The sequence below is a fragment of the Uloborus diversus genome, chromosome 10 (genome assembly GCF_026930045.1).
Source record: "Uloborus diversus isolate 005 chromosome 10, Udiv.v.3.1, whole genome shotgun sequence".
Classification (NCBI taxonomy): Eukaryota; Metazoa; Arthropoda; class Arachnida; order Araneae; family Uloboridae; genus Uloborus; species Uloborus diversus.
The window spans coordinates 104,982,026-105,000,585 of NC_072740.1; the positions used below are offsets into that span (position 1 = coordinate 104,982,026).

An 18,560-nucleotide genomic window follows, 5' to 3' on the forward strand; every position below is an offset into this window, starting at 1 on the left:
AATTTTTAATCTTTAAATAGCAAGGCGGGAAAAGTACAAATATTTTTTAAGGCTTTCAATTAAAAAAAAACATTTTAGGTAGGGTCGATTGGGGTATGTGGGACCCCTTTTGAGAACAGTTGGTTTTTAAAGCCTTGAACAAAAGTTTTGAAGCAAAAACATTTAAACTTATTGCTTTATTTTATATTTGACTTTACTAATAAACAATATTTTATAATTTTTTTCTAAAATAATGTTTTAAATATTTTTTACGATTGTATTTTTGAAAAACTCAGATGGGTGTCTCACCCCAAAATAAAGGTTAAGTGGGTCACCCCCTTTTTACTTAAATTTAAATCAAGCAAAACTTATAAAGGGGTAAGGGAATTTTACTTTACAAAGTATGTAAATTTTCAGTATGAATTATTCTTTGTAAATGCATTTATTTATGAGATATTTACTCTCTTTTAAATATGTATCACGGAAAATTTTGAAACAAAAACAAAATAAATGCATTTGTGAAATTTATTGAAAGCCTATAGGTATATATTTTACTTTTACAGATGAAGGTGTGCTGAATTAACGTAATACTATTGATTAACCCGGGAGGACGCGCCAGGGTCATTTTATGACCCCAAGCCTTCTGCAAATAGTAATTGCAAAAAAAAATAGCCACCAGTTCATTCATTTTTTATCAGTAGCTGAGTTTGATCCCCAAACCTACCTTTTGGTAGCTGCTTGAACGGATTTCGAACATTTGTGCTCCACTAAAACACGTTTAGTAAGTTACTGGGGTAATGAAATGATCCCGTGCGTCCTGCCGTATGTTTCACAGTCCAACTTTTTCGAATGGCTAATACTGTTATTTTGTTCATATAATTTCAATATTAAAGTTATTTCTTGTAAATAGTAATGCCAATACCATACCAGACAGAAATAGGTCTTTTTGGAACATTTTTTTACTGAAATTTAATCAAATAATTGTTTCATCAATGAAGAATACGTAACTAAATTTTTTTAGAACATAAATTCTTAGAACATGAAAATTTCAGCGAATGTTATACAGAGTTGAAAAAGGATAGAAATACCTTAAATAAAATGAATAACTTTGCTTTTTTAATTGCAAAATATGAAGTAAAGTTGAGTAAAGTGACACGAGATTGCATTGAATGTAGCGATTTTTTTTTATAGTTTTAATAAAAAATGAAACATTTTTAGCATTGATTCTACAGGTTTCTGCATCAAAAATACCAGCAAGAGCATTATAGTTGTTATAAAGTTTGTAAAACTCACATAAAGCATTATTATTCGCTGTGTGTCTGCACTTGATTTAAAGAACAACTGCAGAAATGCTTTGATTATAATTGCGATGTAAAGCTCATTTATAAATCGCATTTACGTCTAAAATTTAATTTGAATGTAAAAAATTCTAAGACGTTACGGTTTTAACAGTAAACAAGTCGAAAAATGTTTTTATTAGTCATTCCTCTGCGCGTCCTAACAGGGCCCAGGAAGCGCGCGTTCTCCCGGGTTAAGATCAATTTTGGTAAACTAGTCAAAACTATAAGTTTAAAAAGAAATTATAAACAATAAATGGATGGGGGGGGGGCTGCGTTTATAGAAAATTGACTAAGGAAGAATCATTATCATTTTATCCTCAGAAGTTATTCAACAGTATCTGCACTAGGCCACTAAAAAGTGGCACTATTTCCATTCGTTCCTGCATACTCAACAGTATTTCCTAATTTGTATCATCAACTTCCAACATTAGAACAACAGAAATCTTTATGGTTTTCTTTCATTTAAGATTCGCAAATACATAATCATCAACTTTAGCAGTTTTTGTACAGTCATAGAAAAAAAAAACGAAACACTCGTTCGTATTCGAAGACTAATGACACAAGAGACAAGTGTAAGATGTTATTTTTTTAGGAATAATGTGTTCTACATAATTATGTTGATAAATTGTTGTTAAGGGGTCGTCTTCATATTAAGACGAGTATCAACATCAAAATTTTCAATCGGAACCCCCCTTTTTTATCACATGTTTGCAATAAGCATGCATTTTTAAATTTGTATACAAAATTTTGTTTAATTTGATACAGCCGTTACTTCAGAATTGAGTTTTGAAGAATCCCTCTCGTAATGTTAAAACGTATTTTGACATTGTTACACATAACACGTAAACTAGACTAGGAACGGCAAAGATTGTTTTTTTATATGAAAAATATGAATCGGCCCAGTACTAAAAACATCATTTACAACAGCTAAAATATCAATTTAGATTTTTTTTATGAATTATGATAATATTTTTTGAAAAATATATGATCTGAAACCACATTAAATTTTAATAGAAAAACAATCTAGATGAGCTTTTATGTGGGAATTCAAAATTTGACCTCAAAATATTCAGTAGTTTTTGCGCTAGGCTTAAAAGTTCATTTTTTCCCACTTTCGGGGACCGTATACCTTTTGAAAACAAATTATGAAAGTAAGTTTCTTCGTAAAAAAAAAAAAGTTCAACAAAATAAGCAAGCCAATTATGACGTAGTTTTTCTACATTAGAATTACGTCTATGAATTTTTTTATTGTATAAATTTATTCGCTGTCTCTGCCGAAGAACAACACAATATTGCAATCGTCAGTTTTTTGTGGATATCGTTTAAACGTCAATGTGTAAATAATGCGAAACACTATTTCATTGCCTAATAAAAGAATATTTTACAGAACATTTTTAATTAAAAGCAACACGTAAAATACTTCTGTTTTTTTTTCTGCATTGAAGAATGCTTTTTGTAAAAAAATAATTTTGAAAAAAAATTAACATACACATTTCTTTCACAGAAACCTACAATAAAACCTCAGTATTGCTTGTCATGTTGCAATAGGCAGTGTAGAATGGCTCGTCTCAATGATAATTTGCTAAAAGGAAAAATTATTGCAATGTCTAAATCGGGGAAAAGCACTCGAAAAATAGCCGACAGCGTGAAATTTCTCCTTTAACGCTATCCATATGGGTCAGTAAATAATATTTTCTCTTAGATCAGTTTGCTGATTTCTACGGATTATTATTATTATTATTATTATTATTATTATTATTATTATTATTATTATTATTATTATTATTTGTAAAGTGTTTCAATTCTTTTCAATGTGTTAAGATCTAGGAGAGGACATGTAAGTCGCCAGAGTGGCAGTGGTGACCCACATGCTTTGAGCCCAAATTCTGCACACAAAGTAGTTGTTGTGTATAATTGTGAACTTTTTATTTTATTTTATTTTATTTATTTTCTTTATTTTATTTATTTATTTATTTATTTATTTATTTTATATATTTATTTTTTTATTTTTTTAACTTCGTCAAAGATTTAACAAAACATTAATTTGGGCGTAAGATTAAGTAGAGTTTTTGTCTATTTTTAATTTTAATTTAAATACTATTTTTCCATTTACTTTCTCTGTCATTGTCCGTGCATTTCACATTAAAATCTTTCTCGCGAGCCAAAGATAAATTTTCAAAATATTTTCTTCTTTTTTAAATAATATGGAAAATGAAAGATAGTTGCAATAAAAACATTGTTATCGACTACTTGATGCCTATTTTATTATATGCATGGTTTTCAGATACGAATTTCTGAATATTGGACTCCCTGAACTTTCACTTTACACTAAGAACGGGCCACATGGACCAGCGTCGCGGAGCTGAAAGTTGCCCCTGCATTAGGGGCCAAGGACTATCTGATACTTCCTATTAATGGGAACGACAGTCCTAAACTGGATATAACCGAGCAAGGAAGCAGATGTCATGTCATTGAGGCTGAGAGTTCCAACAAACTGGTGGATAAAGAAAATTTATCTCACCATCTAGAGGCCGTAAAAATACAGCAGATTAATTTACTTTACCTACCAGTTTGTTCGCACTCTCAGCTTCAATGACATGACTTCTGCCTCGAGCAAGTTTATATCTGAACCTAGACTCTCAAGTCCACTACAGGGACGAAATTACGGCCTCTGGATAGACTGGCTCGGTTGTGGGTATGCTGCGCGTAGTTTTGCGGTAGGTACGACAGCCTATTGCGTGATATTATCGATAATATCCGCATAGAAGTATACGTTGTGCAAAACAAAATGAAAGAATGCTAAGCTTTGTTTGTACGTGCAGAGTTACGAGTCTGATTTGGGTTCACCTTGATTTAAGTTAAAGTAACTTTCAAATTTTAGTTGCGCGTTGGATCCATCAGTTGCCAAAACAGCATTGAGAAATTACTTACATAAATTGCTTCTAAGAGACATTCCATGTTTAACCAAAACCGCCGATTGTGTTATGTTTTTTTAATAATACCACGCATTTTGATCTTTCGCATCAAATTTGCATTTAACAAATTGTCGTTTTTTGATTAAAATAAAGCCGCTAGAACAACTACTATGTTTGTCCAGTGTATTAATTCAAATAGCCAAACGTTCTCAAATAAAGTTTGAGTATTAAAGGTTTGTGCATAAACGGGTATTTATATTCTCCTGTTTCTGTTTTATTTTTTAGATAATTTGGTAAATTTTATGTATTGAAAGCGAATTTTCACGGAATAAACGGGCCTTGCTTCGCTCGAGTCACTTATCTATTTAATGCTGTGTTTTCCCACCTTGTGCGGTATATTTTTTATATTTTTGTATGCGATGTACCAAACTTCTTCCGATGTTCTGCGAAATTAAAAACGCGAATTTCATTTTACAAAAAAAAGACTTTCTATTCATTCCAAAATAAACCTGTAACATAGGTGCAATACATTTATCAAACATATTCACATCATAATTCTAGGTGTAAGCTTGGATATTTACACTTCTATGTGGCTAATTTGCTGAATGATTATATAAGCAATCCAATAGGTTCATATTAAAAAAGGCAAAAAGTTCCATTACTTTTAATTTGTCATTATTCGATTTATTAAACAACTATCTTTACGATGGACCAGTCAAACCCCCTCCGTCTTTCTTAGGTTAATCCAGATAGACAAAAATTAGTAAATATTTTAACTTAAAAAAAAAAAAAAGTTTTCGACCGTAAATCGCTTTTTGGCGCAACATGATCGGCCAAAAAGTATCGAATTGCGGAAAAAAAAGAGAACTTCAAAAAATCTTGAATTGAGCTAGATAATCTCGATCTTTTCTTTGTTTACATTCCGTTCTTGATAAGCCGTGACCTTGAAAGAAGCATTTTCAATGTGGTGACGGTTCCTAAAACGTTTTTCGTTAATAACTCCTGCTCTACTGCACAGAATGCAGTGAAATTTCGTACAATGCCTGTATTTTGCTGTCTTAACATAATTATGTAGCAAAAGATAGAGATTCCCATTTGAAAATCAAGAGTTGGTGCTAATTTTGTTTTGTATATGGTCCCTCATCAAAATTTTACCTACGTAGTTTTAAAGAAGACTTCAAACCAAGTCGGATAACACCTTTCTTTCCTTTCTAGCATGTGTAATAGCCAAATAATTAAAAGTGTTTGGTTTTTTTTTATATGACTGTACCTGAACTATCAATTCCTGCTTGGTCCTCATAGGTGTCTTGTATTTCACGAATACAAATATTTCATCAGAGTTGCTTCTGATTTTCAAATTATTACTATTATGGGGGTACCCACTTACCCCGTATAGCGAAAACTTAAGGAGTAAGTGGGACTCCTCCTCTTAAACAGTTATTAATGATAATTTATCCAAAAATTCATGTTGCAGTATGCACTTTAAGTTTAACTATACATGAAGGGTTTTTTTTAAGCATTGTGCACATTTTTATGTAAACTTTTATGCTGTTAAAAATCATCTGCTTAGAAATTAAAACATTTATCTTCACATTTTTTCCAAGCAGTTTTGATTTAGAAATAAGAAAATGTAAAATTTAAATTCAAGTAAGCAGACCATCTCAAAAATAACGCATGCGCAGTAAGGAAAGCGAAAGGTTACCACAAATAAAGGTTAGACAGTAAAAAAAAAAAGTTACTGGTTATTTTCGTGGAACGTTGCGTTATTTCACAGGTTGTCACCTATTTTCCCGTAAAATCAAGTATTTTTGCAAAAATGTTTTCTGAATTGCTTCAAGGTGCACAAATGCAGACTTCTCACTGGTGTGGAAAATATCTTTAGCTACCAGTTTAAAAATTAAATGAGTGTATTTATTAATTGTATCGCTTTTTGCGCGATTGTAACAAAGCTCTCAATGGGAAATAAAAAGAAGCTGGATACCTGCTGCTTTGCAAGACACGAATTGCAGTCCACAGAGTTGCTTGGCTCTTCCTTGCAATCATACGTAGCTGCATTAATGCTTTCAGAGAGTATTTAGTAAATCTGAAATATTCTTATCAATTGTATTATATCTATCGAATTCACTTTAGAGTCTGTAGACTGGCGAAAACCGGTAGTATCTTCACGTTCTTTAGAGATATTCAAAACTGAGAACATCTCGAATTGGTTTCTAGAACACAAATGTCTCAGAAATAAGCACATTTTGTATCATTCGTGAGTTGAGCGGTATTTAAAAAAATGAGAACATTGTGAACCGTTTTTGAGAAGAGGGTATATTTCCAAAGTAAGAACTCTTACTTTTCAATTCCAAGTCAAATTATCTCGGAGCCATTTTGAGTAAGTGATGTTCTCAAAAATAAACGATTTTGTCTCATTTCAAAGAATGTTTTAACAGTACTCATACTCCGTATCGCTTAAAACCTTCATCACTTTTCATTCAAAAAATTAATCAGCATTATGAATCTTAAAATTATAAATTGATATATCGCAACTGAGAAAAAATAATACGGTTCTTAACATGACAGATGCGACAAATTGAAAAAAAAAATTTTTTTTCTTAAATTTCACAGCACTTATATATAACAAACCAAAAAGAAAAAGAAAAAAAAACTGCATTTGAATATCTTTTCAGAAGAAAGAAGTTTTTCAGAATTTGACGCATGACATGCAATGAGGATACTATATATATAACTAGTATCGAAAATATAATGAAGGTCACTTGACTTTTCAATCAAACTCCTTTTTTTTTTGATTGACTACCTGAATGTAGGTATCTAAACTCCATACAATCCTTTCATTGTTAGTTGTCACTGTTCATTGTTTACATTTAAGGAGAACTATTCAAAAAGCTTGAAAAACTTAACGTAATAAGAAATCCTGAAAAATACTACTTATACATTTGCTGAGATCTCTGTTCCGAGTCTTTTTAGTAAAGTCAGTTTGGGCTTAGGTTTTAGACAGAAAAACTATAGTTATATTTATGACTTTCTTGCATGTATTTTTTCTTCAGCAAACAAAACGAACTTTTTCTGTTCAGTACTGCCCGGTTGTCATTTTATATTTTACGCTAAAAAATAATAGAGGTTAAAAAGTGGTATATATTAGAGTGTGTTAGGTGGTTAAATGGATGAAGAATGATTTAAAAAAATAGTGGAGGAGCAGACACATGTTTAGCTATTTTAACATACTAGAGCTATCATACATTTAATCGAAACAGGAAGGAAGTATAGCAGTCAAATGTATCAATTATGTACTTTATGCTGTGCTTTAATTTGCTAAACCTTAAAATCGTGATTATGATTATTTAAACAATGCCACGAACTTTGTTAGCTATTTCCTGCCTCTACTACCAATATTTGTAACAGGGATCATTATTTACAGCAATGCCGTTTTAACGCAGACCAACCTGCCCAAGGCCCAGCACGATGGATACTAATGAGTGAGCTGCACTCGAGGAAGTTCTCTGACGAAAATGGCGAGTTTTTGATGGATCTTGTAATGAGTAATCCCCTCACGGTGTATGAAGTGGACTTGCGAATGAGTCATTTACCTTTTGGCCCTCATCACAAACTCAGCAATGCTGAAACTGCCTACTTTGCTTTTGGTGGATTCGAATGGAATATAGGCATTCATCCACAAGGTAAGTGGAAAACGTATCACTGACTTGTATGTGCTTCTGCTTTCCCTAATAGTACACCCAGTTTTACCACATAACATTTGAATTAAGAAGGAAAATAGAACATACGGTTTTCCCCCAAAAAGAGATCCCAACAGGAAGTTGAAAAACGCATTAAAAATACTGTTAAGTACTGGATTCAAAAACATGCCATGGTTTTTACAATAAATCAGGAACCTTCCAGAATCGTTAAGCATATTTACAGTGAAAATCTGGCACCTTTTTATATTTTCCCAGGAAGGTTCGCAAAGAATTTAGCAAGATTTCAATGAAAGCAAGCAATTGTATCTGAAAATAAAAAAACGTCCTATGTATTGCTAAATACATTTGAAAACGAGAACACCATTATGAATACAGAATTGCAACCAATGCCTGAACAGCTCGGCTATAGTTTCAGTGCGCATACCAGTGGTTTCACACGTTTTCTTTCGTAATCATAAATATGTGACATGTCAGTAAACCTATTATAAAGGGTAGAGCTCCTTCAAAAAGGACAGCCTGACCTAAGGTTCCTATATAAGGGGAGATGATTTATTCGACAGTTTGGTTCCGGAATTGTCAGGCGAAAAAAATTGTATATGTACAAAAGCCTCATTGCGGAAAACTGGTGTCCAAGCTTTAGATGTGTTGCCTAACGGATATTTAATAATTTTATTCTGTAGATGAAGACGCTTTTATTAATACAATTTGAAAACAAATAAGGAGTGAAAAGAGGTTTATTACAGTAAACATTTCCCGATAATATTTGTTGAATTTGTGAACTAAGTTATCTTTCTAGATTATATTTAAGTGACATTTTACTCAACTTATCATCAATTGTTATACCACATAGCAATCAGCGAATATTATAACGTATTTATAAATACTAGATACGAGGTTGGAGCCAGTTCTGTCTTGGAACCAAATTTTCGGGTAGGTCAGCCTGTCCTTTTCAAGGGGTCTAGGCTGACCTTTTTTAGTCGTTCTTTAAAAAAGGTCAGCCTGTCCTTTTCAAGGGGTCTAGGCTGACCTGTTTTAGTCGTTCTTTAAAAAAAAACACTTAAAGTTTTTAAATAATAGCCATTTAATAATAATAAAAACATTTAGGGTTATAATTTATAAGATTCAAAATAAAAGTAAAAGGAATAGGATTAAAAATAGTCTCAGTGTATCATACTAGTACGTGTTAACAAATCTTAAACTCTGGCAATATAGACGAGAATCATTTTCCCCCAGAATTAAGTGAAACTGGTGGAACATTAAGCATTTTAAAAATAATATTTATAAGTTAAGCGGAAAAGACTTTTTTTTTCGACAAACAGCGATTTTAATTCGAATAACAAACTCGTACTTTCATTAACTGTCTGCAAGGAAGATTAAGATATTAATAAAGTCATAACTGTCGTTCGCTAAACTTTAAATGTTGTTACTAGATACTTGCATTAAAAGGTTTTTAGCAGTACATAATGATAAGTAAACGAATTAAAATTGTTTGCACTCTTAAAACTTAATTTTTACCCTTAATGGCACTAACAGTAATTATCTCACTGGAATGACAAATTATAAACTAAAGCATGATAGTTTTACAATTATATTTTTTTAATCACGAAACTCAACATCATTAAAGGTTTCAATGATTAAAAGATATTTATACATTAATTTCAACTTCATAAATGTTATATCCTGTGGTGGAAAATGAAATTGGTTTTAAATGTTATATTGACTAAAACTTATGGAAATGCATGCATAATTAATTTTTTTTACAAACGAGTTCAGTTATCCCTAGATTTTAACCTGGATACGTATGGTTAAATTTTAACTAATTTGTTCATTGGAAAGTTTTTCATTCGGGCATTAACTATGTCTACTATCAGAGAAGTTATGCTTAAACATGTGAAACGATGTATATTTTTTAATTTTAATAATTTGGGTTTATGCAGGCCCGTCACTAAGGAAACACAGGGGAAGGGGCAAGTGCAACCCCTATAACCCCTTAAAAAGAACAGGCCGATTTATCTGACATTTTGGTTGCAAGACAGCTTTGTATCCAACCTTCTTTCAAGAATTTATAAATACATTTTAATATTTGCTGGTTACTATATGTTGTAAAGCAATTGACGATAAGTTGAGTAAAATGTCACTTAAGTTAAATATAAAAAGATAAATTTGTTCACAAAGTCAACAAAAATGTATTGGGGAATGTTTGTTGTAATGAATCTCATTTTCACATCTTATTCGTTTTTAATCTGTATTAATTCAATCGTCTTCATCTATACTAACGTTATAAAGAGATAGAGAGCGGATTTTTGCGTGTTTGTATGTTCGAGGGAATCTTCGAAATCATTGCTACTATTTGAAAAATTCTTTCACTACATGAAAGGTGCATTCTTAATGAACGACATAGGCTATAAATTATGCAGATATATACTTACACTATTTTTTTAAACCAATAGTTTGTCTTCGCCACCAGTTTATGTTTCGGACTGTGTCATTGTTGGAAACGTAAAAAATATTCCCGGTTGTCCCGCATCTGCAATAACAGGGATAGTCAATGGGTCTCTTTGATCTAAAAAGCAGTGTGGTGGAAGCACGTGAAAGAGATCGTTCACGTGTCAGCATACGAGCGGGCCAAAATTTGTGCATGGATTTGAAGCTGCAGCGGATACGGTATATTAGCCTTGGATATTGAAAGCCGTTTAAAGTCATAGAATGTTCTGCTGCAAAATACAGTGCGTCCGAGAAAGATCCGTACAACTTCAAAAATTTATTGATAAGAAACAATATGGTTACCAGCGAAACTAATTAGTGCATTAGGTAGAATAACTCAAAAAGTTTTTTTTTCTGCAGTGTGTTTCTGACCATATATGGCGTTACATGTCACGCAATGGAATAATAAAGCATTTTAGTTATTCCAATGGCGGATCGCGTGAAGAAAGCTCAATGTGTTGCGTGGTTTATCGAAACAAAATCCGATACGCAAACACAACGGAACAAAACATTCAAACAGCTGTAGCTACTGTTGATGTTAGCATGCTGAAACGGTCATGGATGGAATTGGATTATCGTCTTGATATTGTTCGTGCTACGAAAGGGTCTCAGGTAGAAATTTCCTAAGGTAATAACTTAAGTTATAAGAAAAAAAACTTTTTGAGTTATTCTATCTAATGTACTAATTAGTTTCGCTGTAAGCCTATTGTTCTTTTTCAATAATTTTTTGAAGTTGTACGAATCTTTTTCGGACACCCTGTATATTAAAACGAATTAGACTTGAGATCCGCTTAAGGCAAATTAGTTTCTGAATTCAAGTAGTGTGGATAGACGATAGCAAAAGTTTTTCAAAAAGTTGCAATTTTACATGCATTTCGGGCTTACCTTTAGGGTTTTTATTCAAACTAAAATCGAAATAAAAAATATCTTGTAATAGACTCACATAAGTATATTTAGTTTAGAAAATTCTCAACTCAAAGAGAAAGTGCATATAGATACCGTACATTCAAAGTTAACAGTTTAAACAAAAACCAACAAATAACATTCAGTAGGAAAGGATTTGACGAAGAAGGGGGAAAAATAATTAAAGTTTTTTTGAAGAACTCCTCTTCATGCTGACCGTATTTAAGTATTTGAAGATGATACCTATATCTATGCTAATATTATAAAGAGAGAGAGAGCGCGGATTTTTGCATGTTATGTGTTCGAGGCAATCTCCGAAGATACTGCACCTATTTGAAAACTTCCTTTACTACACGAATCGTACATTCTTGCATAGTAAAATAGGCTATAAATTCTGCATATATGTATTTGTAATAATTTTGTAAACTAAGTTTGTGTTTAATACCAGTTTCTGTTTCGTACTGTTTTGTTCTTAAATACGTAAAAGCTGTCATCGACTGAGTAAAATGTCTGGGAAAAAGACTCTCGAGCGGGATGCTGCTGGGGGCAGGAAGCGTGCAAAAGATTAAATAGTAGAACATTATCAGGCCTAAGTAAAGCTCCTGTATAAGGAGAGCTGACTTATCAGTTATATTGGTTCTAAAATTGTCGGGCGAGAAGAAAAAAAGAGATGTCCAAGCTTGATACGTGTTGCTTGATTGATGTTTGATTATTTCATTCTGTTGATAAAGACGATTTATTTAATACAAATTAAAAACAAATAAGGTGTGAAAATGAGGTTTATTACAGTAAACATTTCAAGATACATTTTTGTTGAATTTGTGAACTAAGTTATCTTTCTATGTTCACCTTAAGTGACATTTTACTCAACTTATCATCAATTGTTTTACGACATAGCAACCAACGAATATTATAACGTATTTATAAATATTAGAAACGAGGTTGGATCCAATTTTGTCTTGAAACCAAAATATCGGATAAGTCAGCCTGTCCTTATCAAGAGGCTCTAAGTTTACGGGCCATCATAAGTTGTAAATGAATGTTAGGGCGCGTTTCTAAAAGTTTCAGTTTTGCATACACTATTGGATTTCCTTTAAGGTAGTTTTTTCATACTAAAATACAAAGGAAAAACTTCTTCTAATGAATTTACTGAAATATATTTAGTTTTGAAAGTTTTTAAGTCAAAGAGTAATAATACATAGTTGCCGTTCATTTAAAGTTAAGAGTTACGAAGAACATTTAATACGAAAGAAATTGCTAAAGAGGGGAAAAAATATTTGGAGAATTATATTCTTTATGATGACCGCATCTAAGCGTTAAAAACGAAATTATAGCTTACAAATATCCTACCCGAAACAAATTAAAAAACGTAGACGCATATGAGAAAAGCAAGTTTTCCGACGAAAACAAATACAAGAGGTTAAAGGACATCCTGGGATTGAAAAAACTCACCTCTTAGTAGAATATTATATATTCGTCTTGTTTGGTAGTCGGATTTTTTTTCATTTAAGTATTCTTTTAGAACATTTTCGCGGTTCACTATGTTTCCAGTCTTTTAACAGATAATGGGCAAGTCGTGCCAACATATCAAGCAGCATGCATAGAACTCGGTCTTTTAGAGGCCCCTTGGGATACCCTTGGAAGCTTACCTTGCTTGATGAATTCAACTTTCTAACTCCGCTCTTAAACTCAGAAAGTTGTTTGTAACAATTTTACTATTAAATCAACTTTTTGATTTTTTTGCTATATGTCAAGCATTTAAAAAATATCTCTGTGACTGCATATTGCAAGGAGAGTAAAATAGACAGACAAGACCATTATTGCCAGCTAATATCAAACGATTCAAACAAAAGTCTAATTTAAATTAAAGGCAAAATTTAACGATGGAGCGAAGAGTCTTCAGGGGCTTTTGCTTGCCAGCGCCGTGCCTTAGAGAATCCACGAAAACGATTCTGTAAGGACAAGATTGGTACAGTCATAGAAAAAAAAAAACGAAACACTCGATCGTATTCAAAGACTATTGATACTAGAGACACGTGTAAGGTGTCATTGTTTCAGGAATAAAAAGTTCTACATAATTATGGTAAAAAATTGTTGTTAAGGGGTCGTCTTCATATTAAAACGAACATCAACTTCAAAATTTTCAATGAGAACCCCCTTTTTTTATCACATATTTGTAATCAGCATCTTTTTTTAACTTTGTATACAAAGTTTTGTTTAATTCGATCCAGCCGTTACTTCAGAATCGAGTTTTGAAAAATTCCTCTCGTAATGTTAAAACGTATTTTGATATTTTTACTCATAACACAAAAACTAGATTAGGAACGGCAAAGATTGTTTTTTTTGTATCAAAATATGAATCGACCCAATAATAAAAACATCATTTATAACGCCCAAAATGTAATTTTAGTTTTTTTATGAATTATTTTAATATTTTTTGAAAAAAATATGATCTGAAACCATATTAAATTTTAACAGAAAAACAATCTAGAAGAGCTTTTATGAGGGAATCCAAAATTTGAGCTCAAAATATTCAGTAGTTTTTGCGCTATGCTTAAAAATTCCTTTTTTCCTACTTTAGGGGACCGTATACTTTTTTAAAACAGAAATTATGAAAGTTGGTTTCTTCGTAAAAAAAGAAAAAAATTGTTCAACAAACTAAGCAAACCAATTATAACGTGGTTTTTCTACATTAGAGTTACGCCTATGAATTTTTTAAATGCATAAATTTATTCGTTGTCTCTGCAGAAGAACAACACAATATTGCAACCGTCAGTTTTTTGTAGATATCGTTCAGACGTCAATGTGTAAATAATGCGAAACACTACTTCATTGTCTAATAAAAGAATATTTTATAGAACTTTTTAAATCAAAAGCTATACTTTAAATACTTCTGTTTTTTTTTTTTTTTTATTTATTTTTTTTTATTTTTTTTTTCTGAGTTTAGCCATTGCCTTTTGTAAAACAATAATATATATATATATATATATATATATACTAGCTGACCCAGCCACGCGTTGCTGTGGTAGAGAATGGAAATAATTTTTTACTCATTGTTTTTATACGATCAAATTAATATTTTTAACAAAGCTGGAGAAAGTTCCGTTGATTTTAAAGCCTCGTGAAAAATTCAGAAATCTTCCCGTTTAAAACCTGTCATGTTTCTGGAAAATAAGAGAAAACTTAGGTATGTATAACCGCTTGGCACCTTCCTGATTTAATTAGAAAGTTCCATCAGCAATATTGCAAACATGGCCGAAGTCAAGCAAGAATTGCAAGCAAGTATCGCGCATTGCACTCGCCTGCAATTCTTGCGAAGCAACGTCGTCCATACCTATTTGCTCCCTTTCAGCACTTAATCAACAGGGGCGGAGAAGCCCTACACTTTATAAATACGCTCAGTTAATCTTTGAACTGGAAGCTAGAAATATTTTTCACAACAGTGAGAAAACTGCATTCGTGCAACGTGTAGCAATTCAGAGAACTTTTTGACAATGATACTTGATTTTTCCAAGAAGTAGATAAAAACAACTGAAATTCTGAAACGTTACACGGAAATACTCAGAAACGTTTCGGAAATTTTTTGCAGTGTACTTACTTCGTCCAATGGTTGAAAATTATTTGAAAGTGGTACGTAAAGCATCAGAATGTTGAAATTAAGCACTGACCAATATACAGATTTTGTATGCACAGTTTATTCATGTCAGCCTTAACTAGTGTTTTTACAATTGTTTTTAATCAATGACCTCACAAATTATACCACATAAATTGATAAGCTATAAAAGTGGAATTTTATGAATAAGGTAGATAACATTGATTTCGAACTATTACTTCGATTTTTTTAAATTAGTAAAATTGAAAATTATCTTTGTACTAATTTGTTCACAATGTTTTGGGTTAATCTTTCTTTTGCTAACACGAACAGGTTTGATGGTTTTTCCATACCTGAGCTGGTTACATGTAGTTGTGCCCATGGGAGAAACACTTAATTTTCTAGTCCAACTATCAAGTGATGGCATATCATAATGACTAAATGGCAAATTTGACGTTGAAATGCAAAATTTTCAGTTTAAACTAAAGCTTCATATTCATCTCTGGTGTAAAATCTGGATTTGGACATTTGTGTGTTTGTTAAACTTGATGAAATACGTCTTCAAACGTGAAAGTTATATAGTTTCTCCTTAAAAAATGATGATTGTGTTGGATAGTATGTCGTCAAAATTATTTTAAACAGTTGACGAATACTCTTTCTCCTTATGTCAAACCTGCATTAGAAAGTGTCAACTCCCAATGACTTTGTGCGACCAATAAACACAATTTGCGACAACATCAGGATATGTATTTGACAGTCGAATATTGAAGATCCACAAATATTCCTGTCTGTTGGGGAATGCTTACCGAAAACAAAACTGCTACAACACCAGCGATTACAGAGGCAATTATGATTTTAAAACAAAAAAAAAAAAAAATATCTGGGAATAGACTCTCAATTAGTTTACTTTTTGTCTCAACGGCAGTGTAGAATTTGTCTGGCTATTTGTTGTACTGTATATTTTGATACAGTTCAATTTCACTGTTTCCAATACCCAGCAATTGCTTAGAAAATATTTGTGGGATTAGATTATTTTGCGTTTATACTCGCATGTTCATGGTCAATTGCATTATCTCGACATTACCTTACAAAAACGATTGTTTTAAACATGCGTTGATTACATCGGAATAACTGGTAATGTCTGCCGGAAGTCCTCAGACAATATTCAGACAATTTCGCCTAAAAGTTTATTGTTGCCGTTCAAATCTTGCACAATCCTATGATGTGCTTCGAATGAATGCTTTTACTCATGAGCCATAGTACACTTATCCCAAATTTTAATTTCACTCTCTTGCAACACTATAGCCATTCCACGTGTTTTTTTTTTTTCCTTTAAGGTTACACATCGCGTTTTGTTTGTTATGAATATCTAATCGACAACTTTAAAGCTGAATGTGCTGTTCGTCTACCATCTAAAAAAAGTAGCAGCAATGCCTGACGATGCAATTGTCACTGCAATTTTCTTTTGCGAACGTATCTTTGCAAGAATTATTGTTTTTGAAAATCTCTTGGGGAACAAAGTAAAGAAAATAATTGTTTTCCGCTTAAATTCATTAACCTTCCTGAAATTAACCTTGAATGTTTTTGAAGAATTCAGTAGTCTTCTTGGTTAAAGGCAGTTATGATTCTGGCACCTTCAGATAAGCCTAACGCAGGTTTAGTATAATAGCCTGGAACCTTCCTGCTTTTCTAAAAAAGCTCTCAAAGCATTAATGCACGCATTGCCAACGCGAAGACAGACTCTCCAGCAGGTATCTGGAATGTAACTCCTCTGCAACTGTTTCGTGATCCAGATATCTTTTCGCACTCATTGGGTGTTGAGTCAATCTGGACGAACCGTTCTCGCTCTGAAACCGATACACCTATTAAATACGTTTAGTTAATCTTGATACTGGTGGAGAAAAATATTTTTCTCAACGGTGTGAAATCTGCAATTTGTAGCAATTCAAGGAAACGTTTTGAAAAATATAGGTGATTTTCTCAGGAAGTGAATAATAACCTGTAATATCCCGAAACGTTATATGGAAATTCTAAGCAACATTTCTAAATTTTTTGTCATTGTGTTTTTAGCAGCAAGTCATACGATGTTAGAGTTATATCGATTAATTAACTTACACCGCCATCTATTAAGAATTTTTAGAACTAAACAATTAATTCACACTATTATTGCATAATTAATATGGAATTTGCAGTAAAAAATTATAAAAACTATCCTATCTTTTAAGTTGGACCAAATGACACATAGATATGAAATTTGAGAAAAATCGGTTGAGTAGTTTCGGAGTTTACCCCGAACAAACATCGTGACACGAGATTTTTATATATATAGATATATATAAATTTGAATTTTTGGCATCTTGAATTCAAATAATGTTTTTCGCAATCACGAGCCGTGTATGTGTATGTATGCGCGTGTGTGTTTGTGCAAGCGCATGCGTGTGGGTGCGTGTGTGTGTGTATGTATGCATGTGCGTGCGTGTAGGCGTTCGTGGGTGTGTGTACGCGCGTGTGCATGTAGGCGTTCGTATGTGTGAGTATACGCGCGTGTGTGTAGGCGTTCGTGTGTGTGTGTATGTAGGCATGAGTGTTTGTGTCTGTGCAGGCATGAGTGTGTGTATGTGTGTGTGTAGGAGTGCGTGTATGTGTGTGTGTAGGAGTGCGTGTATGTGTGTGTAGGAGTGCGTGTATGTGTGTGTGTAGGAGTGCGTGTATGGGTGTGTAGGAGTGCGTGTATGTGTGTGTGTAGGATATTGACGCGACCTGGAGACGGTTTTCGCCAGAGGAGCAGCATCGTGAGGCGGCCGGCCGACGATGGTGCTGCGGAGGGTGCTGGTGGGAAAATAAAATGATATCACATTAAAACAGTCAAATGAAAGCAATAAGCAATCGTGATTGCTCAAAAAAATTAACATGCACAACTTTTTTACAGAAACATACAACAAAACCCCAGTGTCTTGCCAGTCATGTTGCAATAGAGTGTAGAATTAGTGGCTCTTCCCGGTGATAATTTGCTAAAAGGAAAAATTATTGCCTTGTCTAATTCGGGAAAAAGTACTCGAAAAATAGCCGACAGTGTGAAGTTTCTCCTTTAACAGTATCCAAATGGGTCAAAAAATAATAATTGCTCTCAGATAAGTTTACTGGTTTTTAGGAATTATTTTTTTTTTGTATAGAGTTTGAATAATTTTCAATGTGTTAGGATCTAGGAGAGGAAATCTCAATCGCACTAGTGGGCCGCGTGCTTTGAGCTGTATTCAGCACAAAAGTAGTAGTTGTGGCTAATTGTGAACTTTTTTTTTTTTTTTTTTGACTTCGTCAAAGATTTAACAAAACATTAATTTGCGTGTTAGATTAAGTTGAGTTTTTGTCTATTCTTAATTATAATTTAAATACTATTTTTCTATTTACTTTCTCGGTCATTGGCGTGCATTTCACATTAAAATAATTCTCGCAAGACAATGATAAAATTTCAAAATATTTTCTTCTCTTTTGAACAACATGGAAAAATATCGTCAAAGAAAGAAAGTGAAAAAAAAAAATGTTATCAACTAATGGGTGCCTATTTTATTAAATGTATCTTTTTCAGAATCCAATATCTGGATATTCGGCTCCAACTTTGTGACACTGGAACTAATTCCACTTCCTATTC

At 32.6% G+C, this 18,560-nt stretch overlaps 1 protein-coding gene across 2 annotated transcripts in view; it reads left to right on the forward strand.

The window, feature by feature from the left end:
- LOC129231438 (uncharacterized) overlaps positions 1-18,560 on the forward strand; it is a 181,034-nt gene that overhangs the window by 110,328 nt on the left and 52,146 nt on the right. For both annotated transcript variants that reach the window (XM_054865754.1, XM_054865753.1), the window contains one exon: positions 7,656-7,914. In XM_054865754.1, coding sequence (XP_054721729.1) covers positions 7,656-7,914 — 259 coding nt within the window. The remainder of the gene's footprint in view (positions 1-7,655; positions 7,915-18,560) is intronic.